The sequence below is a fragment of the Cottoperca gobio genome, chromosome 24 (assembly GCF_900634415.1).
Source record: "Cottoperca gobio chromosome 24, fCotGob3.1, whole genome shotgun sequence".
Classification (NCBI taxonomy): domain Eukaryota; kingdom Metazoa; phylum Chordata; class Actinopteri; order Perciformes; family Bovichtidae; genus Cottoperca; species Cottoperca gobio.
The window spans coordinates 6,098,465-6,126,137 of record NC_041378.1 but is presented as its reverse complement, the minus strand read 5'-3'; the positions used below and the strand labels follow the sequence as shown (position 1 = coordinate 6,126,137).

Here is a 27,673-nt window from a genome sequence, read left to right as displayed (position 1 = left end):
TATGTATATATATATATATATATATGTATATATATATAGTATATATATATATGTATATATATATCTATTTATATATATGTATATATATATATATATATGTATATATATATATATGTATATATATTATGTATATATATGTATATTAATATATATCATGATATATATATTATCTATCTATATATATATATATGTATATATATGTTATATATATATATGTATATATATATGTATATATATATATACTGTATATATATATATAGAATATATATATATGTATATATATATATATATATATATATAGGTATATATATATATATATATGGATATATATATATTAGAGATGTATGTATATAGATATATAATAGGTATATATTATAATATATATTGTATATATATATATATATATATATATGTATATATATATATTGTATATTATATATATAATAGTATATATATATATATATATGAATAATTATATATATGTATATATATAATGTATATGGACAATTTTATATATATATATATATATATATATATAAAAAATTGTCCACTTTTAAGATCATATAGTTGCGTAACTGTGGCCAAGTAGTGAGAAAAGATATCCTTTTCATTTTAAACACATTTCTATATTTAAATCATGCTGATTTTGCCCCTTTTCATCAATAATAATGATGCTGTAAATCACATAATACAGGATGAATATGTGCCATAATTCACACCAACGCACTGTGAGTGTTCAGTCATCGGCTGCTTCTATCTGCTGTATTTAATATTCTTTCTTTTGACTGTTTGTCACTTTGTGAAAATATTGTCATTTGAGTACATGGATTGTGTACTGTTTATTTATGCAGTGGGAATAGAGAGGAAAGGTTTTTCAAGTCTTAAAGTACAAAGAAGCATCAGTGTTGAATCTGAGTTCCCCTTAAAATGTCATGTGTCTGCCAAATTATGTCTTCTTTGTGCAAAGTGAAAATAAAGCTACAGTATACCAGAATATTTCTGGAATATCTAACGTGCGCGGTTTCTATTTAGTTCTCTCCTCTCCTTTCCTCCGCTCTGTAGGTGTGTGCGCACGTGTGTGTGCGTCAAGAGCGAAGCAGACATTTCAACATCAGATATGATGTGTCGAGCAGGAAAATGCAGGTAAAAACTGTTTATTTACAGTACATCGTCAATTCACATACAGAATATTTGTTGTCATTGAGGATTATAAAACGTTATATGTCCTGTTCAACTGATATCAACACACAGTAGTTTATAAACAGGCAAGGACTTAAAATATGGTGTTAATTAAAGACATGCATCAAATTTTGAATGTATTATAAAAAGGGTTGGAACCCCGAAGACGTCAGCCAGCAACACGTCCGTGGTGGTGACAAAGTGAATCATGACCTGCAGGTTTGAGGTCTAGAAGAGAGGTGCAGACTGTCTGGGGTCATCTGGTAACACACTGATGGAGTCCTCTGCCTTTCCACACAGCATGCAGAGCATAGTGTACTCCTGAACAACACAAAACAGACTTAATATATATATTAAAACAACAACACCTAACCATGAATACTGTTGAATTAGTATGTTAGATAACAAGTTTGGGCCTATTTAGAAGCTGGTTGATAAACCACTGCAGGAATACTTTACCTGGTATTCATCAACAACGGAGAAAGTGTATTCATGCCTGGCGATGACATGGTCACAATTTTTGCAAACATCTGGAAGGAGAAATGGACATTAGTGGATTATTAAAAATATTGTTTGATTACTAACAATAGCTACCTGCTTTTGGTGAGTTATGAAAGATTCTGGTAATTATTTCTTCTTCACAAGACCGAAATACTAGACCCACATTTAAAATAAGATAAAGACAAATATCTTATATCACAAATCTGAAATCTGCTGTCATACGTTTGATGATCTCGTATATATCTCTGTTAGTTACCACACTTAATTATTGTCTAAAATACCTCCTGCATTCTGCAGAATTAAGATTTATATTAGATTGAACTAATATGAACCCCGGAAGTGCATTAACGATCAGAAAATACTTTTGACCGCTTATTATCTGGAGGTTGTTCTGCATTACAATGGTTGAGTGACGTACGGTCATATGTGACGATCTCCTCTCCATCATCATCCTCGGTGGCTTTATTGCTGATGCAGCACAAAGTCCCTCTGATGGCAGCTGGCGCAGCACAGGTAGTTCATCAGGTAAGAGCCATTCTCCAGACAAGTGTTCCCCTGCAGGGAAGTCACAGGAAAACCATCACATTTAACTCCTTTTTTCAATGGCACCCTGAATGTTATACTTAGACTGGTATAAGAGGGAATCGTCGTTTGAGGTGTTTCGCTAACCTAACTTTACATGTTACGTATAGCTAGCTAACTACAGTAACGTTATAACGTCAGTAAGTTAACTATACATTTGCGTCAGAACTAGTAAACGGCGCACTTACCCGGTCCGGGTATTCCTTTTGCACACAGCCGTTGCACATTTTAACTTTAAAAAGTTATTTTTATAAAGTCAGATGGCGATAAACACTGTAAACAGCTAACACACAGCTTTTATTTTCTCTTTTTTAGGGCGCTAATACTCCTCTTCCGCACGGAACGGCGGTCCCCGCAGTTCATAGAGCTGTAAATGTACCCTCACGAGCGTCGTTGCAAAAGCCTCAAATTTGCCTTATCCCATATTTTGTAGATCTGATGAGAAGTCTGCCCGCCCGCCGCCTGACTTCCGGTGTCATCTTCAACAAACGATTGGCCGACGTAAACGTTACGTAATTTACGTAAGCAAACATGGCGGTTGTTCGGCAGTTTCTTTTATGTTGCCATGTGAATTGTGTCTGGTAATTATGATATATTTACAACTAAAACCTAATATTTAGTTCAGTATAATTAAGACTTTACCTAAATACCGTTAACTTTGCCCAATTACTCGTGTGAATTGTAGTTTACTGTCTAACGTAAGTATACCTCAAACGTGAACGCTGGCTAGTTCTGATTTAACAACCACGTTTTTTCTACTATTTTAGGTCAAGACTACATGATCGCAATGTTATATTGGTCATAAACTGTGCAGCATTCACCCTTACCACCAACAGTCTATATTCCCTTTTGGCTTTTACACTGATGATATTATGCTAGTGAGACATTGCAGTTGGGCACATATCTAATCCCGCTATCGTCCTTGTTTCACCTGTTCAGAAATGGCAACGGTTCAAACACCACACAATAGTGTGGGGAAAACCCCTATGAAGAAGAAGAAAAAGAAGAACAACAACAATGCACAACGCTCCCAGAAGGCCAAAAACAACTATTGTATGTTGTGTCGCAAGATTCATTTGAAAGATGTAAGTGGCTCCAACTTTACAAATACATTTAATTGAGTAAAAGAGCTGGCTAGTATTGTTTTTTCCCCAACATACAGCTGTTCTAAATTATCTTTAATCTGGACATCATGTCTCTGAACTACAGGAAGCACAAGAGCATATGCATGGTATGCTGCATCACAGAGAGCTGGAGACTGTGCTGGGAAAGTGAGTGATATTTGTCAGATATACAAATTGTTCTCTTTCAATCAATCATTTTTCACCGAGGGATGCTAAATTAAATTGTAATTGAACTTGAAATTTGATAAGACATTTCGGTTTGGAGGCATAGTATGAACTAAGAAAAGAAGGATGACACCTTATGCAAAAAGATTACCAAGGTTTAATTCTTATTATTTTACACTAAGTTCTTGTACAGTAACTCATTATTCAAAAAGTTTTACTCCTAAAAAAATATAGTTTGTAGAAAAATCTAATATTGTTTTGGTATTGTGCTGTAATGCAGGTGTTTGGTCAGTACTACTATCAACATTTTCCTGCCTTACTGAGATAACATAATCATAACATGCATTGATTTGACCAGCTTAAAGAAAAGATTCTGGCATCTACTCCTATCTGACAAAAATCTTGCTTTTATGTTTTTCCATTAACAGGGATTCATTTCATGAATGTCAGGCGTGTACGGCATCCTCCATGGGTTTAAATGAGTATGCGCAGCACATCTCCACTGCTCAACACAAAGCCAACTTGAAGAGCTTGATGTTTAAAAAAATAAAGCCCCACCCTCTGTTTAAGAGTCTGAGCACAGAGACCATGAGCCGGATCCTGGAGAGAAACAAGACCCTAAAAAAAGAAGGAGTAATAATTCCCCCTGTTTATCGGTTTGCAGTTTATTCTCTCCATCATGTAATCTGTTTAATTAATGTGGCTTATTTTCCAATTACAGGAAGAAAGCAACCAAAAAGAAAAAAAAGAAACAGAAGCAGGTAGATGGTCAGAAGCGTGCAGAAATGCTACAGGGGGCCAGTAGAATAGACACAGGCGGTGTCCAAAGTAGTGAAGGTGGACAAACCCAAACAAGTTAACAAGTGGACACTGCAACAAGGAACCTACCAGCAAGGACGAAACAATGCTGTTGTTCAAAACAAAGAGAATAAAGTGTCCAGTCTGCAAAGGCCTCTTCACCAAGGAGAGGCAACTCTGCAGACTCAAAGCGGAACATTGGCTTGTTTGTCAGGAGAGCTTGCGGGTCGAACTCGGCATTACCCTTCTGTTCGAGACCAGTGCACCCAATCAGCTCAACAGCTGGGCTATGATGGCGATATTTATTTCCAAATTGAGAACTCCGAAACAGACAAACGGAATGACTACTACAACAAGCTGTACGATGGAGACTTCACCAGTGATCACCTTCCTCATAATGGAGCCATCATCTTTGGTCATGGCCAGAATGAGAGTCCAGAATCTTCTTCGTCGGATGAAGAAGAAGTTTCAGCTCAACCTGAATCCACCAACGCAGCTCCCATACGGGATGTCGACGTTAGTGCGATGCTAAGGCAAATCAGAAGAGCGCTGGGTGTGAGGGAGCCGTGTAGAGCTGACCGTGAAGCCCGGAAACAGAACACTGAGGCAGGAGTCCGGGTGGCGGATCATAGCACCATGCAACAAGCTGGAGCTGAGAGAGAGCAGCGAGCAGAAGGTTCCTTTAGGAACTACGCCAAGGAACTTCACTCTGCTGCGGCGACATCCTCACAGGTCAACAGTCCAGACCAGGCAACATTCGAAATGACACAAGGAAAGAGCTGTGAAAGTGACTCAAATAGACCCGCAATGACCCGCAAGGTTCGAATTGCCCGCAAATCAGCCCCAATTCAGGGGAGGGAGCCTAACCAAAGCCGTGATAATATATTCAGCTTCTCAGTGGCCACGAGTAAGTCCAACTGGATGGAGATGTATGAGGAAAAGAAAAGGAAGAAGCAGGAGAGAGGCCAAGGCATGCCCAGGTAAACCTCTTGTGTTTTCAACTATATCAGTTTTACCCTTTTGTTGCCAAACAGAAGTTATAGTTTTTATATCTGTTGTTTTAATTCCTTGTGGTAACAGGTTTGGAATTGAGTTGGCGAACCCTCTGTCCACACAAGACAACGACATGACTCTGTCAGAAGGCTTCCACTGGGAGTCGCTCCAGGACAGTCTTTCAGGTGCACACTGGACAGGACTACCTCTTCCGCCCCAGGACACAACATATTATGACTCTTACACTGAAACACTGTCAGATTCTCTGATGCAGGAGCCTTTGGAGGAGCCTGGAGCAGCAGAGGAGGGCTGCAGCAGTCTGATGGTCGAAGCCGGCTCTATGAAGATGAAGCCAAACTCAGAGTATGGAGATTTAAGAGCCGACAGTAATGCCAGCAAGAGGAAACACAACGTGGTGAGAAGTTATACAGTTAAGTGTAGGGCACAGCTGAAACATACATTTTTATTGTTGAAATTGAATTATCATGTGTTCTTACAGTATGATGGCGTTTCTGATAAGGGTCCAAGTGGAAAAAAGAAGAAAACAAAGTCAAACAAAGGTAATTCTGATATATTGAGTGCTTTATTATTCATAATGTGTAATTCTAACATACATTATCATTTTATAATGCTATTTGAAAGTGGCATAAATAAAAAGCCAAAGCAAGTTAATAGTACATTTCATACTCGATGTGTTTTACGTCATGAAGTTTAAAAAAGACAGGTAAGAGAAATAAAGAGTTTAAAAACAACAACTTGTTTTTGTATCCCCCCCCCCTTGTTTTCCTGCCTAACAGACCAGGACCAAATGGACCAGCTGTTGGCTGTGTCTCTGAGGGAGGATGAGCTGAGCCACTCGTTGCTGGATTTGGACAAGTCCATGGTTCAGGCCCGCAATACCCTGCAAGCTGCCTACACAAAAGTCCAAAGACTCCTGCTATTGAGACAGCAGGTACCACCACTGACGATAACAGAGATATATATATATTTTTTTTAACCTTTTCATCGGTTTACATCTAATTGTTCTTCCTGTTGTTATAGTGTACTGCTGAGGTCAACAGTCTGAGGGCCCAGCGCATCAAAATCCTGCAAGGGATGAAAGGTACAGTAGATTTAACCTTTGCTTTCGATGGCTTCATGCACAACACGTAGTTTACCTTTGCTCTCTCAATCTCTTTCAGGAGTATACGCAGGAGCATCTAATATAGCAGAGAAAGCCCCCACCGTATCAGCAGGGGCTGCGGCTGCTACAGTGCAGCCAATGCTCTCTCCCCTTCCTTCCTCGAGTGCCTTCCCCACCCCTTCCAGCCAGCAACCATCTCCCACAATCCCAGCACCTTCCATTAGCCCCATCGCTCTGCCAACCATACCAGTAAAGCCAGGAATCGTCCAACCACCCCCAGCTGGACAGGCCAGTCAATCTGTCTCCTGTAACTCTGATACACTTCAGGTTCCTGCGAACCAACCTCTGCCCTTGTTTCCCTCTGATCTGCTCCCTTCACTGCTGCTTCCGTCACTACCCTTAGCTGCTCCTGCTACTGCTGTCACCGCCCTCAAACAAATCCAAACAGAGGGCTCCACATCAGAAAATACAAATAATTTGCCTGAATCATCTGCCAGGACAGCAGGCGGTGAGTTCAGTGAGAGAAGAAGCGCAGTTAGTCGTCAGTGATTCTGAGGAAGAGACGGGAGGAAGTCTCTGCGTAGAACCCGTTAAAGAAAAAGAGCCAGCAGGAGAGAAGCCCATCTCCACCTCTGTCCCCGAAGGAGGTCAAAATGCATCTGACGCAGCACCAGACAACAATGGAGGGAATGTGAGCGACGCTTCTCTCGAACTGATGGAGCCCTCCGACCTGGTGGTCATTCATATCGATGAATCGGACAATGAGGATGCACAAACTGCTGCAGTCCAGCAGGAGCTTCCTCAGAAGTCTGTCAGTGTGGATTTCAGTTCCTTAAGCACACAGACGTCTCAGCAAAACGATGATGAGAGGTGAGATTACGTTTGGTGTAGAATTATAAGAAACATTACGAGCACTACTTTACTTGTAAGTGTGAAATGTGACTGACTTCTCTCTCTTGGATACTCAGTAAAGTTCAGCCTACACTGAAATATGCCGACGTTCCTTCAGGTGAGTGTCGATTCTCCTGCTTGCATCATGCGTCACAGGACATTTTTAGATGTGAAGATGAGAGTTTTGTTTTACTGTTTTTGTTTTTCCCAGAGTGCGTTGAAGTGGTTGAGGATGAGGAGCCGTCTGTTGGAGATTTTTTGAATCACACAGGCCCCATCCACGGCCTTCAAGTTCACGAGGGCCTGTTGTACACATGTTCAGGGGACAACACAGCGCGGGCCTACAGTCTGGTGGTATGTTCATCACGGTCCAAATTGTATACGCACTTTTGACAAACTTTGTCCCTGCTGACAACCGACATCCTTCCTCAGATATAAATATAATCAAACAAACACAATCCCTCTGTATCATCTGCTTTTTCACACTATATTATATATATATATATATTACACACACATTTTATTATTATTTGACATACGTAGCAGGAAAGACAATGAATCCATGACATTATAATCTGTAAAATAATAAACTGCGTATATTGTCTCTGTGTATCCAGACTAGGGAGTGCCAAGCAGTGTTTGAAGGTCACACAAACAAAGTCAACTGTCTGCTGGTGTCGTCCCTCCCGAACATGCCGGCACACCTCTACACGGGATCCAGTGACCAGACGATCCGCTGTTACAGCACAAAGGTACAAAACATCCGGACAACCCTTATTAGACGGAATCATCCATTCTTTTGTCCAAGAAAGAGAAGAGCTGTCAGTGTGATGCCCAGGTGTTATAATTAACCACCATAGTTTAAATTACAAACCCGCTTCTGCCTTCTATCTTCTGTTGTGCATTTATTTATTTTGTATTCGTTGATTTGAATTTTTCTCCTCTCGCCTCCAGGGCACGAAGTGTCTGGAGCAGATCACTCTATCAGACCGAGTGTTGTGTTTGCACATCGCCTGGAACATCCTGTATGCTGGACTCGCCAATGGATCAGTGGCCAGCTATGATTTAAAGGTGAGTGACATTATTGTAATGCATGGGAAGTAACTAATGATTTCAGCAGCATGAGTTGGCATTTATTATTCTCTAACATTAATAAACACCAATATTCTGTAGCTTAACTAAAAACAACCATATCAACTTTTGTTTTAATATACATGTGTTGACCTGCAGGAGATTTAAAGGACCCGTCTAAAAAGTTGTTTTTCATATCTGTAAATAAAACAAATCTCCATTACTTTCTTCAACCTCCTCCTGATCTCTCTCGGTAGACTCTGAAGCACTTAGATCTATTCGAGTGCCACGGCCCGCGAGGTGTGAGCTGTCTGGGTACGGCACAGGAGGGCGCCCGCCGAGTGCTGCTGGTCGGCTCCTACGACAGCACCATCAGCGTACGAGACGCCAAGAGCAGCCTGCTGCTGCGCTCGCTGGAGGGTCACACCAAAACTGTACTCTGTATGAAGGTGAGGAGATAATCCTGCGTCTGAACACACACTGTTTCCAGATGAGGAGACTAAATTATTGGAAATTCAGATGTTGACACGCATGTGGATTCTTTTCAAACATCTCCTAACGGGATGAAACATGAGACTTACAAGCTGCAAATACTTCATTCATTTCAAATGCTGCAATATATATGACTTTATTTTGACTGACATGTGGTTTAAAAAGGGTCAGTACTTCTATTTCTTGCAGGTGAAATGTCATTAAAGAGATTATCACTCGTATATCAGGCGTACTCATTTACACTTCCATTGCTGTTTTCAGGTGGTCAATGACCTGGTGTTCAGCGGCTCCAGCGACACATCTGTTCATGCCCACAACATCCACGTAAGTGTTTTAACATTCCCAGAAGTTACAATATCTACGAGTATTGATGGACAGGCACTGGCTTGTGTCTTGAAAGTTCAGCACAAATTAAGTTACCTTACCTAGTCACCTTTTTTTTATTTTATTTTTGTCGTCCATCTTTATTTGCAGACGGGTGAGTTGGTTCGAATCTACAAAGGTCACAATCACGCCGTCACGTCCATAGTCATCCTGGGGAAAGTGATGGTGACAGCCTGTCTGGATAAACTGGTCCGAGTTTATGAGCTACAGGTACAGTTTTTATAACTCAAGTTTTCAGTAATGTGTGGACACTGATTTCTGAGTGAGTGGTTTGTGTATTTCAATAAAATGTGGATAAAATACGAAAGAGAAAGTATTGGATTCTCTCAATTTAAGACCTCAAATCAAAAGAAGCTAATACTTGCACATGAATCTCCATTGCTTTCACCGTCTATTGTAAAGTACTCGAAACAAGCGTGGTTTACTTTTTACTAATTACAATCAGACCCATAGTTTCCATTTGCAGTGTTAGAAGTGAGGTGAAATCAGGCCACCCTGCAGATATCTGGTGTATGTCTCTAAATGAAACCTAATATCTGTCTTCTTGTGCGTCAGGGGAATCCTCTATATATTATTCATATTTGTATTTGTGTCTCTTCAGTCCCATGACCGCCTGCAGGTGTACGGCGGTCACAGTGACATGGTGATGTGCATGGCCGTACATAAGAGCGTGGTACGTGGACTAAAACTGTCTCAGCCATCATTTTTTAATCTTAATTTGCACGTCGGAGGTACATTTTGGTGGATGGATGTTGTTGAAACATCTACCGTTGTGTGTCCCACACAGGTCTACACAGGCTGTTATGATGGCACTGTTCAAGGCGTGAAGCTCAACTTGTTGAAGAACTACCGCTGCTGGGTAACGACTAAACCTCCTTATATAGAGAGTGAATCTTAAAGAAAAATATAGATGATGTATATTATTGGTATATATAAATATATTTATAGCAACGTAATTCATTCTGATCCACTTGCAAGAAAAATATATATAAATATACCAAGATATTTAATGATTATAAGATTTCTGATTGGCTTGCATCTTAACGTGTGTCTGTGTGACCTTTGCCCTCCGTTCAGTGGCACAATTGCACTATGATCTTCGGTAATCCAGAGCATCTGTCGCAGCACCTCGTCAAAGATCACAGCAACCCAGACCTGCAGGCAGTCAAGTGTCGCTGGAGAGGCTGCAGCACATTCTTTGGCACGCAGCAGTCTGTTCAGGAGGTAATGTACTGACGCCTCATTTTCAACAAAGCGAAGATTGCCAATCAGCTCATTAGCTCAGCAATATGTTATCCTAGAGTGCCTGCACACCACGCACGTGTGCTTTGTTGAATCACTATAACATGTGCAGCTCTCAGCAGAAAACAAGATAAGATGAATAGTTCCTCAGTTCCTCTTGTTTGTATTTTTCCTGCAGAAGCTGCCTGAACACATGCAAAGCCACGTGGAGACGGACAGTGAAGTGCAGCCTTGACAGCAGCGGTGAGGAAGTGATGCAGCAGATACGGTTGGAGTCGCATCCATTACAGCACATCAGCTGATTATTATTTTTTTGGTTCCCAAATTCTTTTCAAGATTTTCGGCTTAATTTCCAATGTAATATACTTTATTCCTGTTATTTTCTAGCTTTTGAGGTGCTGATCACATCTCTTTGGTCTCGTGCGTTTGATCTCTGTGACAGTGAGTGACCGGCAGCTTCTTATTGGTTCCTGAATCCTTGTTGGAGTTGTATGACAGGATTGAGACGTTTAATCTATTTTCTGTAATTCGTCGTTATTAATGCGTAAAAGGATTCATCACTCTGTCTCTGGATCTGTTGGTCGGCAAGTTGTTTTCTTGTCACTGAACCATATTAAACATTAATCCTCTTCAGAAATGTAATTTAGTAAATACGAATCTAATTATTCTTAACATTTCTACAACTATGCTGCACTGGCACAAACACCTCCGAGTAGCTTTTCTGAAGCAGCCATCTTAACACCCAGTGTGTGTTACCATCCGTCTAAACACACACACACACACAAGTTATTTTAAAGGAGTATTTCACCCATTTAACGTTGCGCTCGTCACATTATCGGATTTACGATAGACGGTTTAAAAAGAGAAATAATTGATGCAGCAGAACCAGGGATATTATTTTTATTCCATGCATTCATCTTCCTTGTTAAAACCTTCCTCCTACAATACCCACAATGCAACTCGACCGCCGACAGCTCGGTTTATACGACTTTGTTTCACATGTGTAGTTGTTTTCCCCAAGACCTGTAAACTGTCTGTAATGTGTACAATGTGTGGAGTTCCCTTTTTTTAAAGATGAAATGTTTTAGAAATCCCCAACAACAACTTGATATTCGCAGGAAGGGTCGCAGCTCTAAGGGATTGTCAAATCAATCAGTTTTTCAAAGTTCTGGTCCTGAGATTATACTCACAGGGACATCTGGATGTTTGTGGAAATAAACAGCGGGTTCAACAAAACATAGACTAATATTTAGCAACCTGGACTTTCTGTATAAAGAATACAAATTGTATCTCTACCTGTTTTTCAGTCAGATTTCTCTTTTTTGAATTTTCTTCCTAATATCACAGTCTCATGTCCCACTTGAGAACTTTACTGTTGACTGAGAGGTTTGGTTATAACAAATAAATATGTTTTGCATCATTACATTTATAAATCTATTCATTTCAACTTTGACATTGCAGTAGCAGTAGAGTTATTGTAGGCATTGTACTTTTCCCCTGTATCGCTTTGTACAACACATATTTGAAAACTTTCATTTTGGGCAAGTGGAAGAAGTAGTAGTGAAGTTGTGAGACCAAACTGTCCACAGAGTAACTTCTAAGAATGCCATTTTAAAACCATGCCTTAATTTGTGTATGTCATACTGCACAGTGTGTATTTGATTTGTGTGTAATACCTAATGTACGTGTACAGCAATAAAAAAAAAAACATACAAATATCATTTGTTATTTTTGCTATATCTTTAAAAACAATTGATTTATTCTCTAAATGCTCATTCACTCAGTTCTCTTATTCAAACATTTCTCAGCACCGATACTCAAACCGAATATTCTTCAACAACTTGCTTCATGCCGAACACACGATTATCAGGTTTCTCTGACTTCAGCGCTGTGGAGTCCAGAAAAGTGAGGACGTTTCAGGAATCTGCTTCATCCTGATCAGATGTCAGTCACTTCAAAATAAGCTAAAATAACATCGACTTTAAATCTAAACCATCATAGTTTGAGAGATGAGAGAAATCTAGATTTCACATAAAAACTGGATAAATCATCAAACCTCTGATTTGTGACACAAGGAGTTGAGAAAAGAGAAAAGATCTGTGCAAAAAATACTTTTAAAATAAATTTAAGAGGCTGTGCAGGAGAGTTGAGTCAGGAGCGTGAGCGCCAACTGTCTGCAGCTACATCAGTGGTCAGGAAGGTGACTTAAGAATACATGGTGAGCTGAAGCCACTGGAGAGAGGAGCAGAAAAGGATTTATTTATTTAATTGTAACTGTAATGCATGGTCAGTTTTGATTGCTGTACTTTGTGGTGTTGTATTGCAATGTGCCATATAGTGAGAGGCTTCTGATATTTTTGTGGACAGAATATTAGAAACACGTGTAATCAAACAGCAGTGCAATCTTCAAAAAATAAAAATAATTTAAAATAAGGTAGTATTTAGTGAAAAGCAACTGGTGTTTCTCTTTTTCTGTTTACATCAGTTTGAATGATGTGTGATGTGTTTAAAAGCTCTGGAAAAAAACTTAGTAAGTGAACATTTAGCCAAACTTACTGTTATACTTTCTAAGGTCAAGAAGGGACTTTGATGCCCTTTCATCATAAACATGTCTCTATATAAGTAACACTGTATGCAACAACATGTAAATAGCAAAAGACACAGAATATAATGTTTTGAAAAACACTAAAACGGGCTTACCTCCAGGACATTGAGCTTGATTATTCCATCTCCGTCTTTGTCAAAGGCATTAAAAGCTCCTGCAAGACAAACAAGAATTCAGTCTTCATCCATCTCTTAATAAAACTGACGACTTGAACTGATGCAATGCGGAGCTGCAATGAGAGGGTCCTACGACTTCAATTTGGCCCTGCAAAGATTCATAAAAAGTGTAAAATATTCTGTATTTTTTTTATTAGCGATGATTCTGTGGAGAACATCAGGTGTGGTGTGTACTTACTGAACATGCCCTCTAGCCTCACGAAGCAGCAGATGTAACTGTCGAAGTCGATGTTGAGGTGTTCGTCTGCGTAGCGCATGGCTATGATGTCATACAGCTGCTTGTTGAGCTGAAACCCTTCGTGTGGAGAGATTATATAAATGTTTCTGAGAATTTAATGTGATATTATGTTGTAAAGTGTAGTCTATAACATTTATTACAATTTAAAGTATTAGTTAAAGCTCACCGAGACCTCCCAGTTCATGTCGTGGATGTTTTTAAATTATTTCTTGAAAATAAAAATCATGTTCATGGGACCACTCCAGATACTTTTGATGTAAATTGTGTGTATCCTAAGCCTAAAGATTATTATATGATAAGGTAATATGCCATTTTTTTATGAATACAAGTTGCAAATGATCCTTCAGGTTTCTTGGATGTTTAGTACAAATTTAAACCCAATCCAGTTTAGAAAACACAAACTTAAAAGAAATACCATAATTAAAAAGTATTTGGTGTACAGCTATATGATTTTGCAAGGTACCATGAATATGATAGAATCTAAAACTGGAAATACACAGTATGCATAGAGAAACATCGTGTGAGTGGTTATTACTGCTGCTCACCTGCATCATTAACAGCATTCCTCATCTCAAAACTACTGATGGAGACGGATTTGTCTTTATCGTATCGTTTGAAGATCAGCTGGAAACACACGAGGAGACGGACGATGGTCAGATGTTAGTTAAACATGAGCAGAAGCTCTACAGCGCTTAAAATGGTCCCACCTGCCACTCCTTGATCTTTTTCCACAAGTGTTTGAACTCCTGCAGGTTCAGCTTTCCCGTCCCATCAGTCTGAGAGAGGGTCAGTTATGGATCATCACAGTCACTTTGGATGACATGAGTTGGAAACAATCCTTCGCAACTACCACTGGAATCTAATTCTACAAAAACTATAATAATGATATTAGTGTAGCTTAATCTTTATCTGCAACTCTGCACAAATACCTGGTTTAAACAATAAATAAAAGGAAAGCGGTGCAGCATTCAAGTGTTGATTTTATTTTGAGTGTCAACGTTGTGACTGAAGCTTTGGTACAGCCCTACTGATAAGTACAAGATGTGTTACCCCTTTAACTTGGGCTTTGTTTAGTAGAGTATTTAGAGTAAATAGTTTCCCTGTTCTACCACTGGGAAGCTCCACTGAGTAACTGAGGATGTGCAGTACTCTGTCACTAGAGGGATTCAAACCAATAACCTGCTGATGCCACCTTCCTATGAGGCTTATCTGTTGTCATAAACTCCTGTAGTTTCAGCAACTGAAAGGATACATCCATCAGGGCGATCATACTGCGACATGTCTCAAGGCTGAAACCCTCTGTCTTTATTTCATTATCTGTGGAGAAGGACTGATATTATTGATCACATGACACAGCCTATATAATAATGATCTAAATCTTTCCAGCGTACTCACGTTTGGAGAGTACGTTCTTCATGATCGTTCTGAGTTCGTTGGCACAAATCTGCATGTCCTGATGGAGAGAGGAACACTTTGTTGCATATATATATATGTATACAGTATATATATATATATATATATATATATTATATATATATATATATATATATATATATATATATATATATATAGAGAGAGAGAGAGAGAGAGAGAGAGAGAGAGAGAGAGAGAGAGAGATCCTCTCCGTTATCCTCTCCGCTCTGCACTCACCTCTCCAGCAATCTTTTGGTAAATGGCTCTGAACTGCTTTTCCTCTTCAGTCTCCTCCTCAGGTTGGAGGAGTTTTTGCTGAAGGACACATAAAAGAGACGTAATTTAGAAAGAGAGTTATTTGTATCAAAAATGAAAAGTGTGTGACAGCTTTATAAGTTGTAAAACCTCATTATCGTATGTTTGTACAAGGCGAAGGGCCTCTAAGCTTGTCTAGTTAGCTTTAGCTTTTAGCAGGACTAGTTTATCTGGTGTTTCATTTTCCTTCATTATGATTACATTTGGTTTAATGTGTAATAATAATAATAAGCTTTATTTGTATAGCACCTTTCATACAAGAATTGCAGCCCAAAGTGCTTCACAGCAAAAACATAACAATTAGTACAAGATTAGACAGAATAAGAACATTTACAGTACAATAATCACAGTGTAGATGTAAATGAGACTGAAGTACCATTATAACAATAGCAGCATTAAAATAGTACAAAATAGCAGATAAAATAGCAGAATTAAAATAGTATAAAAGTAAAATGATATAAAATAACATTGGAGTTCATACCTAGTTTCCCTATCTGTGCCATACTTAACGACCCTACTGCCGGGAAATCACATTCATCACACCATTCTTGTAAATGTTTTAAACTGTCGGAGCCATATTTTGAAAGCATGAGATAAACAATGGGACCCCTGTGGCCTTTCAACTGGTTTACTCCCTTCGGTTAAAGCCATTTTTTCTCCAATACACATTTATCAGAGAAACTTCCTCTTGTTCCCCGTGGTAAAACAGTCTATTTGATCTCAGGCTTTTCAAAAATACACACTCTGAAATTCATCTCAGTTACCTTTACACAATCAATGTTAAACCAGGCATGGCAGAAATTTATGAAATCATCTAAATTAGTTTAAAGTGGCACCATTAAAAGGCTAAGATAAAAAGATATAAAATATCACTATTAAAAGGCTAAAGTAAATAGATATAAAATATCACCATTAAAAGGCTAAAGTAAAGAGATATAAAATATCACTATTAAAAGGCTAAAGTAAAGAGATATAAAATATCACTATTAAAAGGCTAAAGTAAAGAGATATAAAATATCACCATTAAAAGGCTAAAGTAAAGAGATATAAAATATCACCATTAAAAGGCTAAAGTAAAGAGATATAAAATATCACCATTAAAAGGCTAAAGTAAAGAGATATATATATAGAGAGATATAGATATAGATATAGAGATATATAAGTGATGCTGGCTCTGATTGAAGTTATTGTAATAACAAACTCAATTACTAAGATATTGGATTAAAATTGATTTTCTTAACTACAGGAAACAGGTTAAAAAATGGTTTGTGCATTAGCTTTAGCTAAGGCTAGCTGTGACTGCAGCTTAAAGTGCAGTCAATGCGGTTTGGTGTAAACATGTTTTAGATTTTTTGTTTTGCTTAAAATAATGAATGTTGAGGCTAATTTTGACAAAATTATTGTTATTGTTTCTGGTTTTGAGCGCAGAAATGATTATTGATTACCTCCATCCTATTGAAGAGGGACTTAGCAACGGCTACTTTATCTATCGATAAGTCTTTATCTGGTGATCAGGGATCTTAAAACACTGTAACTGTAACCTTGTGTTCCGGCTGCACTATAAATAACAGCTCTGGATGGTTTTCCTTAAAGTACCCAAGCAGAGCAGCACATGAGAGACACAAACAACTCGGCCTGTGTACTCTGAGGGCTTAAACGAAAACAGGTGCAGCTGGGCCACTTGAGATCAATTGGCTTCAAACTCAATTGTTTTATTCCCAGAGATGTTATTTGACCCCGTCAAGATTGCATTTCAGAGCTGTCAGCCTGCAGAAATCACAAAAGGTCACTATGAGCTATTTGCTGCGTGGCTGCCACAACAACGAGATTACCTTCGGTTTCTTCTTCTTCTCCCCCTGAATGCCATCATGCTCGATTTCTTTGTTGGCTCGTGCTCTGTCTGACACAAATACAATAGGCTGGCATGTGTGTGACGACAGAGGTTAGTAAGAGGAGAGACGAGTTATAAAGGACAAACAGAAACAGAAAAGAGAGAGTTAATTTATTCTGGTTTAATATATATATATGCAATGATGGCAGAAGCAGCAGACGTATGATGGAGAGCGGCAGTGGGGAAAGCAGAGTTTAACACCACATGCATTACCTTTTCTTTTTTTCTCTCGTCTTGCTGATGGTCAATAACACAAGGAAGGACAGAAGGATGAAATGAGATGAAAAGGAGGAAATCACTGCTCAAGTCTGTTAGTTACTCTTGTGGGAAGAACAATGAGTAGAGCGTGAAATGGGACAAGACAAAGAGATTTCAAAATAAGGTTGATGAAATATGTATGTCACATTCGGCGTTTACAAAATACCAAATGCTATCTGATATACTGTGTGAAATGATGTTTCAGACATTAGGCATCAGAAACTGCAATATTTTGGTATTTTTCATATATTTTTCCTCTTCAAGAGGAAGTGGGAAGCTTAATGTCAACTTGGTTTTAGCATTAATGTCTAATTTCTCTCTGTATTGTGGATATGCCTAAATGTTTGTGTAAAAGGGATCTCTACTTCCTGAGGACTTTTATGGTTTAAATGTTCAACTATTGCTCTTCCATGGAAAGCATCATTTCACCACTGAAATATATGTCAGAATTATCAAAACATATTTCTACCCCACTACTTCCTTAATCCTGTTGCAAACCTGCGTTAGATCAGACCCGATTGTGTTCTCAGCCTCCCTGCGAGGAAAAACAGACGCATTAGGATTCCAGCTATTCGTTGATAATGGCCATCAATTAAAGACTTTGCCCCACCCTCAGTGGTCCTTACTCGGACGTGCTCTGCTTCTCAGAGAAGACCCTGAGAATGAACTCTCCCTCTTGATGGGCCTCAAAGGTCGTGGGGATGATGACATACTCTCCTGGAGGCAGGTGGATACGCTCTGTCACCTCACGCAGGTTAATGTAGGTCTTGCATTTAGCTTTGGAGGCTGTGTACAGGAAGAAGTCCTTCTGCAGGTGTTGATTCTGTCCACACATCTGTGGATGAAAATAAATCAGTTGGTGGGAATGAACTCTTAAAATGAGGAAAGTAGTCGATACATAAAAGGTATTGAAAGCAAAGGAACAGTTTAAATGAGGGCTCTGTTTCTTGTTTTCAGTCTTTTTACTAAATAAGCGTAATTCCCAAAATGTCAAACTTCTCCTTTAATACGTCCACTCCTATATTTAGGAGTAGAAGTAATAAACATGCTAGCAATACTGTGTTTCTCCTAATGGACACCAGGTTTCTGAAACTATAAAGATAATGTAAGAAACATTTAATTTGCCAGTTTTGTCTGCTTTATATCAGTGGAAATGTTATACTTTCGGAAGAAGAGATCGTGTATCTCAATGGTATCTTCCCAGTTGAATAAAAGATAAATTAAATTAAAATTAAAATTAAATTAAAACAAGACTGACCTCAAATTAGGAAGGGCATTTTCTACATTTCTATTATTGGGTGTACATAATGTAAAGAATTTTGGCTTGTGTTGAGAGGTTGTAGAGGTTTTACAAGAGCCTGACAGCTAAATCAAACACACACACACACACACACACACACACACACACACACACGTCAATACTGTGAAACACTGATTTCATCAAACTTCATCAAAAAGTCCTTTTTCAAGATGGGCATACCTCCTTCGGCACCTGCGGAGACAAAGAAGAGGTTAAAGAAATTAAACTCCAGAGATCGTACGTCAACTTATTCACAGATTTAGGCTTCATGTGATCAATACCTCGTAGATGGAAAATCCGATGGTGAAGAATTTTGCCCCTTGATGGCGCTGCATCCTTCGACCTTTCTGCATCAGAGCCACGACGACAGTGCAGGCCGCCTGCCGGTCCTCCGGGTCGTCGTCCTCCTCGGACAGTTGCAGCCGATACTGAGGGTTCGTCCAGAATGTGTCTGTAAAACACGAAAAGGTAAATCGGCAACAAGGGATCAAATGATAGCAGTGAAGGCACACGAGCCACGTGGGAAAGAATTTGATTGGCTTTAAGAGGAATATATATTTTTTATCCATGACCTACTTGGGAAGTTCCTGCAGCCGCCAGCAGAGCTGCCTCTCACCCAGCGACCCTCGTTGACCGACACTGTCCAGCTGTTCCTCTCGTCACCCTGCAGGGTGTCGGGGGTCAAGTTACACATCTCCAGCTTTGTGAAGTTCTTCTTGAAATCCTCAAAAGACATCCTGGAGGGGGAACGTGAAAGAGAAAGTTCTTTACATACATCGGTAAAGAATGTGCTCATTTTTAGTCTTAGCACTAGTGGGGCAAACAATGTAAAGTTATATTGTGTCAGCCTCAGCTGTACTTAGGTTGTGATTTGTGTCTCCACGTCCCCCAGGATTGTTTGTCCTCCTCTACGTCGATTAGCTTTCTTTTTTTACTTTAATCATTCCTTGAATTTTTAAGTTTCCTTTCCTTTCTTGGCATTTCAGAGCACGAGAAATTTGCTGCAGACACACAACCGAAAGCTTTCCCTGGTGGCTTGAATGTAACAGACGTTCATTTATATGCAAAAGTATCACTCCCCAGCTTAACAAACAAAAAAAGATGTGATGATAAATGTGTCACTCACCAGAACTCACTCGTCTCTACGGTCTGTTTCTTTAAGTTGTCCTTGTCTGCGGTGGAAATGGTCGACCATTCCTCTGAACTACGGAAAGACCAAATCATATTCATACACAAGATAAAGAAAGAATTGCTAAATATCATATCTTCTAATAATATAAAAGGCTGAATTAAAGTTTCCAAATCTTACTTTGCACTCCATGGGCCCCTCCACAGCACCCAACCCCAGGGATTGCGTAACCGAATCAGGCGAATTCTGGTGTCTTTTGCAACCTCGTCACACTAGAAACAACAGCCAACCCGTCAGCATCACTTTAACACTTTAACTTCGCTTACAAAGAATACCAAATCTGCATTTATAGTATAGTCAGTGGACATTTTACTGCACCTCCGCCAGGCCTATGATGGAGTAGGCATGACCCCTGACCAGCCCCTGTTCAGTCCGGGACTCCAAATCAGAGGCTGAAAAGACCTGACAGATACAACAAAACATAGACAGGACTTTGAGGCGATACATGTTGCTAAAACATCATTTTAATTCAGTCATTTATTCAGGATTTGATGGTTAAAATCTACTTTTCCTAAAATCAAGTTAAAGATGTAAAAGCTGGAATGATAAAATAAAACTTTGCACTTTAATTCAGCTTCTTGTTTTGTGACACAATTGATGAAACAGGCTTTGCATGAGAAATAATTATATCTGCTGTTTATTGATGGTGTTATTTTATCCCTCTCTTATCGTGTCTCTAATATCAACCTTCTCCTTACAGTTAAAGTTGAATTTGATTTCCATATTTTAGTCGGTTGTGTTGCTGCAGGTCTCATCTCATCTCATCTTTTTCTTTGTTTTCAGGGACTTTTATCTGTTTCCTGTGCACTTTATTTTACTACTTTCATCCCCACTCACATCTATAGAGCAGCCCATCAGCGAGCCTCTCTCCAGCGCCTTCCTCATGATGTTGTAGATCTCTTTGGGCGCCTCGGACAACTCGAAGAACTCGGTAACCCCTCCTGTAAAATCCTCCATGGCTTCCAAAGTGTTGCCACCTTTAAGTGCCTCATAAGACCCGTGCAACCTGAGAGAGAGAGGGAGAGGTAGGTCTATCATTCTTGCCTGTGCTGACATGTGTTCTTTCACAGGATTGGATTTTTTCACCCTGTCTGCAGCCAATTTGGCAAACATGAGGACAAATAAGTGATGTGCCTAGTTAGTGTCACTACACTGCAAAAAGTATAGACCTTGATAAGACATTTAGCTCAAAGCTGGATCTTAAAACTTGTTTCACTTGAAATAAGTTGAAGAAATGTTATGCCAGCGAGGCGAGAGGTCAGTGGTTTCAGGTGTCATTACTTTGACGTCATTGGAGTAATTTCCCGTTTCTAATACTGTCACCGATATAAAAAAACATTTCTCAAAATTTTTATTGCAACACTTGAAATCATTACAGCCTTCACATTTTTAAGCAAGAAAACAAGAACTGAAGAATAAATGAAAAACTTTTTCCAATGAGAAATCTGAACTCTACTCAATGAGGTGATGGAGTGGAGAGCTGCACGACTCCTTCACTTTGCAGTGAACAGTAATAGACTGCGCTCACTTGGCGTAAGCTTTTTCCAAAAGAGCGCTCCAGAACTCGTTCTTTCTGAAAGATTTGGTGAAAACCAGCTGGTTGTTGCTGGTCGGGATGCGGTCGTCCACAACCACATCGATCCATTCGCCATAACGCCAGAACTGAGTGTAAGAAGACAGAACAGATTTAAAACAGGAAGTCAGCGATGAGACGGGGAAGAAGCATTTATCACCAGGCAAAGAAAATCTGCCGTCTTCTTTTAAACATGTTTTAATAAATTACTTTGTGATTTCCAGACATCACAAGAGACAACAACTGAAGAGAAAACATCTTTGATATATAAAATAGGATATTTGACTTTGCTGTTTGTTTAATCTAATCTGTTGACTATTATATCTCTGAACTTTTTTAACGAAAACTAGCATTTTGTTTAATTTAGGTTGTAATTAATTTCCTTATTTAAATTATTTTTAAACAATTTTTCTCATTAATCTTAATGGTCTCTTATTTTATTTTTATTTTTAATTAAATACCCTATTTTATCATCTACTGTGTTTTATTGTCTAAAATTTAAGGACCACAATTGAAATAAGCCTTTGTGCTTTATTGTGTTTTATCCTTATTATTTTTTTTTATTTCAATGATATGTAATGACTGCAGCGTTATAATTATGTTTTTTTAATCATCATATAAATTCAATCAATAAATGTATTGTAGCTGTGCCCTTGTTTATTGTAAAGCACTTTGAGCTTGTAAATAAACTAAAAATAAAGTTTATTATTATACATTTTTCTTTCTAAATGGAATTTGGTAATTATTATTATTGTCACTACAACAGAACATGAGTATATTTCTCAGAACATGAAAGCTTAGTTGCTTATTGCACAATGTGTAGTGCATCCAAAGTATCCATTTAACACCTGGAAATGGAAGATGCCGGCGTAGTTCTCAGTGAAGCTCTGGTCCGGGGGAATCACTCTGTACAGCAGCTTCTCGTTCACCGTCAGACATGCGATAGCAGCGAGCAGCCAGCAGTCACCTGTCACCAGCAGATTCACGAGCTACTAAAACACTTGATCCAAACATCCCACTTCATGAAGCAGTTGTCACGGATTAAAGTCATATTGCTGCAGGTGTCAGTAGTCAACATCAGCAAGCTAACTATATTAAGGTTATTTGTCATGGCCATTTCAGCTGCAGGCGTACTCTCGGCTCTAGTTTCCACCTCCATATCTTGGCTATGTGGTTATAGATATTTTATGTTAGTGCCATGTCCCCTAACATAACTTTCTGCATACACAGAAGGTACAAGCTGTCTTTTAGCTGAGACACATTTGACTTTTTGCACCATTAAACATCTTGCTATTATATTCTTATTTGTATTCTATAATTGTGAACAAGCAGGCTTAAAGTAAGAAAACACAATAAAAGGTTGATAGAGAGAGGCTTGGATAACAGTTGTTTTATCATAAACACCAAATCACCCTCTGTCAGCTAGTTCCCAGGCAGCATGGTGATCTTAAGTGCTTTTGCACCACTCATTGAAAGCAGAAATGGTTTAAATGTTACCCAATTCTCCTTGACAGATGTCTGTCCTGTTGGCTCCATCTACGATGAACTGGGGGTTTTCACAAATTTCCTGTCGTAGAAAAAAAAAGGGAGTGTTAAGAGGTATTTCTGAGCATGTTGTGAAATATCAGAGCCAGAATTGAAAGGATTTTTCTCATAATGAACTACCATGTAAGATAAAATGATGCATGCGTTACATACTTATAAATAATGTATGAATAAATAATATTTATAATAATTAATATTAATATTATAATGAATCTAAATATTGCCAATTTTAGTAAGATTTTGTAAAATAACATATTTCTAAAAGTAACATTTTATAAATATATTTTTTTTGAATTGGTTAACATTTGAACTGTGTTTATTAAAAAACCACACATGACATGATTGACAATATGATGACTTGATCCTGAAACTGACAGCGAGTTGGAGAAATGTATCTGGCTGCATTCGCTGCATATTTATGAGGAATCATGGTGGAGGTCTGTGGGTCACGACCTTTAGTCCTCTGAACAAGTGAAAACGTTGTGCTGAATGTAGAGAAGCCCTCAGCTCATAACTACGTACGTATCTCTGTGGAGGTGAATGACTGTGTCTGTGGTTCTACAGGAAATGGCCAATAAATCAGCAATTATATATTTAGACACTAAGTAAAGGGATGTCATGGTTTATTCTTTTTCATATTTGACGTCAGTATATTGCATATGTTTATGCTCATACTGTGGAACATTGATTTAGAGCACATATTGCTTGATTTCATGTCGTGGTATCCAACTTGTGTATGAGGACCCTCTCAAAGGATCACAAGATAAATTGGAGGGGGTCACAAGATGATTAAATAAATAAGAATGAAATCGTAATTCTGTTACAGAAATTGTGTTTATTTTTTATGACTTTTCTTCATTTTTCGCTTTTCTTTTCTTGCGCAATATTGGATACTTTCACTTCTTTAGGCCTCGACAAACAAATCTTTAAATAATCAGAGAAGAAGAAAAACACACTCATGCAGACAACACACGAAGAGGTCTCAACTGACAAAAAGATTGGGAACCATTATTCTTTTAGAACTTTTGTAATCCGATAAACAAAAAAGTACTTTTGAACTCCTGAAATATCAAAAATGAGCTTTTTTTAGTTTACGATGATCCGATGAAGATAAAGAAATCTAGTTTTATTGAGGGAGGTTCCCAGTAGTGACTCTGTTCCCCTCATGACACGATTGACCATAACTAAGGCTGTAAAAATGCGGTCTCATGTTCTGAATTTATAGCGCACTCCACTGCCGACTCCCCGATGGGATTCATGTATCACTGATCTCAGCTGACTGGCAAAAGCAACGCTCATCATCAGCCAATCAGCAATTAAGCTGTAGATTCATGTTACACTTGATTTTCAAAGCAGATGTTTCAACATTAAATCATTTCTATGTTCAGTTTGACATTTGCGTTTACTAAGAATTGCTTTTTTAATTAAGTGTGAAAAAAGAATTCATTAAAGTTGTGGGAAATTATTTATTATACTTTTTTAATAGGCATTAATATTTAGATCAAAGTTATATTATCCACACGAAACACAAAAAACTAACAGAGATGAAGTGTCAGGTTTATACCTCCTGTGTAGGTAAAGGTAGTGGCTGAGCGTTACTAAATACATTTAATCAGGTACTATAGCGTGACTTTAAATTTAATTAAATTTGAAGATCTTCTCGATAAATTCTCTGAAAACAAATAAGTGTTTAATTTAATACGTCTATCCACTACATTTGGATTTTTTACTTCACTTATCTGACATCTGTAGTTACTTTATTTTTTATATGATGCAGATTTATGCAGATAGTATATAAAGTATGACTCATTTAATAGCTCCACCTTGACTTGCTACAGCAATGCTACTTTAATAATACTAATAATAATAATAATAATAATACCAATAATACTAATACTAATAATAATAATAATAATAATACCAATAATAATACTAATACTAATACTACTAATAATAATAATAATAATAATAATACCAATAATAATAATAATAATAATAATACCAATAATAATAATAATAATAATAATAATAATAATACCAATAATAATACTAATACTAATACTACTACTAATAATAATAATAATAATACCAATAATAATAATAATAATAATAATAATACCAATAATAATAATAATAATAATAATACCAATAATACTACTACTAATAATAATAATAATAATAATAATAATAATAATAATAATAATAATACCAATAATACTAATAATAATAATAATAATACTAATAATAATACTACTCATAATAATAATACTAATAATACTAATAATACTAATAATAATAATAATAATAATAATAATAATAATAATAATAATAATAATAATAATAATAATAATAATAATAATAATAATAATAATAATAATAATAATAATAATATACATTATAGCCTACTATAGATAATAACATAATATGCTAGGTCTTATAGGTTTGTGTCATGTCTGGATTTATATTAGTGTTTAAATCTGCGTCAGTGTGTTAGGTACTGTATGTCACTCCACTACCCCCTAATAACAGGACTTTTTGGAAGTTTCTGGAAGAATATGAAACTCTCTTTCTAGTAAAACTAGAAAAATATAAACCTCTGAAGCGAGCACTGAGTTCCCACGATGCTTCCCAGCGCTGGCAGGGGGTTTCTTTGTGTGTGAGAGTCAGCTGTCTGTGACTGTAGAAGGTGTTAACCCAGAGCTATGCTTCCACAGCATGCAGCCACTTGACACCCTACCATGTGTTGTGGAGGTATTGGTGAGATACACAGGGATGTCAGAGAAGAGCTCTGAAGATGTTAACATGCTTTGCATTTAGAGTAACTAAGCCTAAAGCATATGATGGCAAAAGACTCACTGTGGGACGTTTCCACTCCACCTTCATGGACGGTTTGTGACTATAGGAGAATGAGGAGTCATTTGCAGGGAACAGGGGGTCTTCAAACAACACATTCTTCTTCGCGTATTTGTCTCGCAGTTCCAAAAAGGTCTTAAGACGCGTGGCATCCTTGACAGCCTCGTTTCGGCTTAGAATCGCAGAGTAGATGGAGTTAGTCCCAGCAGGAGGGTAGTCAACTTTGTCATCGGGCCCGTATGATGCTTCAGTCTCATAAAGCACTCTCACTTTTGTATCTTCAACAAGAGGCACTCTATGCTCCTCGTCCCCCATCTTTCCAGTGAACGCCTCAGCCTTTGGTGTTCCTGTTTCAAAGTCAGTTTATAAAGTGCAAAACAACGTCCTTATTTGCAGAAACAGAGAATGGACTTGCAAAACAGCCCAAAGAAACTTCCTGTGTTCTCCCTGACACTGATAATCACTTTTAGTTCCTTTTTTTGTTGCTAGACACCGCTAGTCACCGCTCTTACACCACCGGCACTCACAGTCACTGTTGGGTCCCTGCTGCTGGCTGCACCTAAATATAGGTCTCTTAAGAGGAGAGGAGGAGGCTCCTAGAAGATACACCCTGACCCACAACATTTGCAGGTCACTGTGTACTAATCAGGAGGGAGTGTCCAAAGTCTGTACATCTAACTGACGATATGGCAAATCTGTCCGGCGGAAACTTTTTTGGAAAAATGTAAATGTGAAAAATGTAGGTCAGGTCATGTACCCAGTGACATGTGCACTATGCCTTTTAAGGGAAGACACTACCGGTGAATAGGGTACACATTTTAACTAATAGATATCAACATGAAACTTCCCCAGCTGATTACTTACATTAATACAGTTCATTTTTGGATTACAAATGTTCTGAACCATTGGATAGAGCCAGGTTCAAAATTCTTCTTTCATTATGGTGACAAATTTGAGTCAAAGGTTTGTACAGAGAAAATTTGGGATATCTTTTTGTATCACTCCACAAAACAGGAAAGTACTGTCAACAGCCATAAAAAAACGTTTGGCCTTGTTTTTTATGAATAACATGTGATATAAATCAGGCTATGAATGATATATGAATAGAAATCCTCTATAAAAACCTCAGAATATGCTACTAAATGTAGTAAAAGGTTAATATTAGCAACACATCTGATATTTGCTTATTATATCAGCTGAGTCGATCCTATTTTATTGCACAAGACAAGTACCACCATGTGATTGACTGAACAATAATTACTCCAAACCTCTGTTGGACATCTAATATATCGAGTTATATTGACACCTAGTGGCTGAACAAACGCCTTGACACTTCCTTCCTTTTCAATGGCCTGCTATGGCTGACTAATCCAACCAATTATCATACTTCAGTGTGCAGTTGGTCTGATTCTCTGTCAATTCATGGCCATAACAGACTGGAAGAGGGAGGATGTTGAGAGTACGGTTGCCAGGTTTGAGAGAAACCTGCATTCTTACGGTCTTAAAACTTCATTTTGACATTTAGATTCCTCTCAAGCCAAAGCAACAAGCTAAAATAATAATTCAGGATCTACCTTGTTGTACTTTCTTAACAAATGTATAATTAATCATCTCACAAAAAACACAACTGGCACAGTACACTTGGGGCCCCCTGCAGGTGCACACTTAGCCCAGTAATCCAGGTGTGCATGCAATTACTTGAAGATACTCTGTTTCTAAATATATTGTGATATGCTATTCTTTGGTAAAAAATAAATAAATACTTACGTTAT

At 38.0% G+C, this 27,673-nt stretch overlaps 4 protein-coding genes across 9 annotated transcripts; 2 read left to right on the top strand and 2 right to left on the bottom strand.

The window, feature by feature from the left end:
- Nucleotides 1-1,138: 1,138 nt before the first annotated feature.
- On the bottom strand, nucleotides 1,139-2,707 carry churc1 (churchill domain containing 1). The gene is given in 5 exon segments (XM_029462989.1): nucleotides 1,139-1,500; nucleotides 1,639-1,709; nucleotides 2,099-2,153; nucleotides 2,155-2,235; nucleotides 2,451-2,707. Coding segments are annotated over 5 exon segments (339 nt in total). The 5' UTR covers nucleotides 2,490-2,707; the 3' UTR covers nucleotides 1,139-1,407.
- Nucleotides 2,084-7,045, top strand: znf106b (zinc finger protein 106b). 4 transcript variants are annotated; one of them, XM_029462986.1, is made up of 11 exons: nucleotides 2,162-2,205; nucleotides 2,696-2,783; nucleotides 3,202-3,347; nucleotides 3,472-3,533; nucleotides 3,980-4,184; nucleotides 4,273-5,329; nucleotides 5,430-5,757; nucleotides 5,842-5,902; nucleotides 6,140-6,294; nucleotides 6,384-6,444; nucleotides 6,524-7,045. In XM_029462986.1, the coding sequence occupies exons 6-11, from the start codon at nucleotides 4,875-4,877 to the stop codon at nucleotides 7,012-7,014; spliced, it is 1,551 nt and encodes a 516-aa protein (XP_029318846.1). In that variant the 5' UTR covers nucleotides 2,162-2,205; nucleotides 2,696-2,783; nucleotides 3,202-3,347; nucleotides 3,472-3,533; nucleotides 3,980-4,184; nucleotides 4,273-4,874; the 3' UTR covers nucleotides 7,015-7,045. The 4 variants fall into 4 exon arrangements, with proteins under 4 accessions (XP_029318845.1, XP_029318846.1, XP_029318843.1 ...); XM_029462985.1 differs by lacking the exon at nucleotides 2,696-2,783 and having other exon boundaries at nucleotides 2,084-2,205; XM_029462983.1 differs by lacking the exon at nucleotides 2,162-2,205 and having other exon boundaries at nucleotides 2,723-2,843.
- Nucleotides 7,013-12,266, top strand: LOC115028995 (zinc finger protein 106-like). The gene is made up of 12 exons (XM_029462988.1): nucleotides 7,013-7,335; nucleotides 7,434-7,474; nucleotides 7,568-7,710; nucleotides 7,974-8,108; nucleotides 8,311-8,427; nucleotides 8,685-8,876; nucleotides 9,181-9,243; nucleotides 9,394-9,513; nucleotides 9,905-9,976; nucleotides 10,091-10,162; nucleotides 10,381-10,527; nucleotides 10,724-12,266. Exons 1-12 carry the CDS (start codon nucleotides 7,181-7,183, stop codon nucleotides 10,778-10,780), a joined length of 1,314 nt encoding a protein of 437 aa, XP_029318848.1. The 5' UTR covers nucleotides 7,013-7,180; the 3' UTR covers nucleotides 10,781-12,266.
- capn3b (calpain 3b) lies at nucleotides 12,264-26,454 on the bottom strand. Of its 3 annotated transcripts, XM_029462977.1 has the most exons (23): nucleotides 25,905-26,453; nucleotides 23,001-23,070; nucleotides 22,352-22,470; nucleotides 21,459-21,592; nucleotides 20,768-20,936; nucleotides 20,249-20,332; nucleotides 20,051-20,142; nucleotides 19,868-19,945; nucleotides 19,318-19,478; nucleotides 19,023-19,192; nucleotides 18,922-18,933; nucleotides 18,068-18,276; nucleotides 17,940-17,976; nucleotides 17,397-17,420; nucleotides 17,125-17,211; nucleotides 15,215-15,292; nucleotides 14,960-15,017; nucleotides 14,817-14,881; nucleotides 14,272-14,340; nucleotides 14,110-14,188; nucleotides 13,505-13,621; nucleotides 13,246-13,304; nucleotides 12,264-12,777 (listed from the first exon to the last, which is right to left on the bottom strand). In XM_029462977.1, exons 1-23 carry the CDS (start codon nucleotides 26,214-26,216, stop codon nucleotides 12,751-12,753), a joined length of 2,310 nt encoding a protein of 769 aa, XP_029318837.1. In that variant the 5' UTR covers nucleotides 26,217-26,453; the 3' UTR covers nucleotides 12,264-12,750. The 3 variants fall into 3 exon arrangements, with proteins under 3 accessions (XP_029318837.1, XP_029318839.1, XP_029318840.1); XM_029462979.1 differs by lacking the exon at nucleotides 17,397-17,420; XM_029462980.1 differs by lacking the exons at nucleotides 12,264-12,777; nucleotides 13,246-13,304 and adding an exon at nucleotides 13,731-13,772 and having other exon boundaries at nucleotides 13,506-13,621; nucleotides 25,905-26,454.
- Between the last annotated feature and the right edge of the window lie 1,219 nt (nucleotides 26,455-27,673).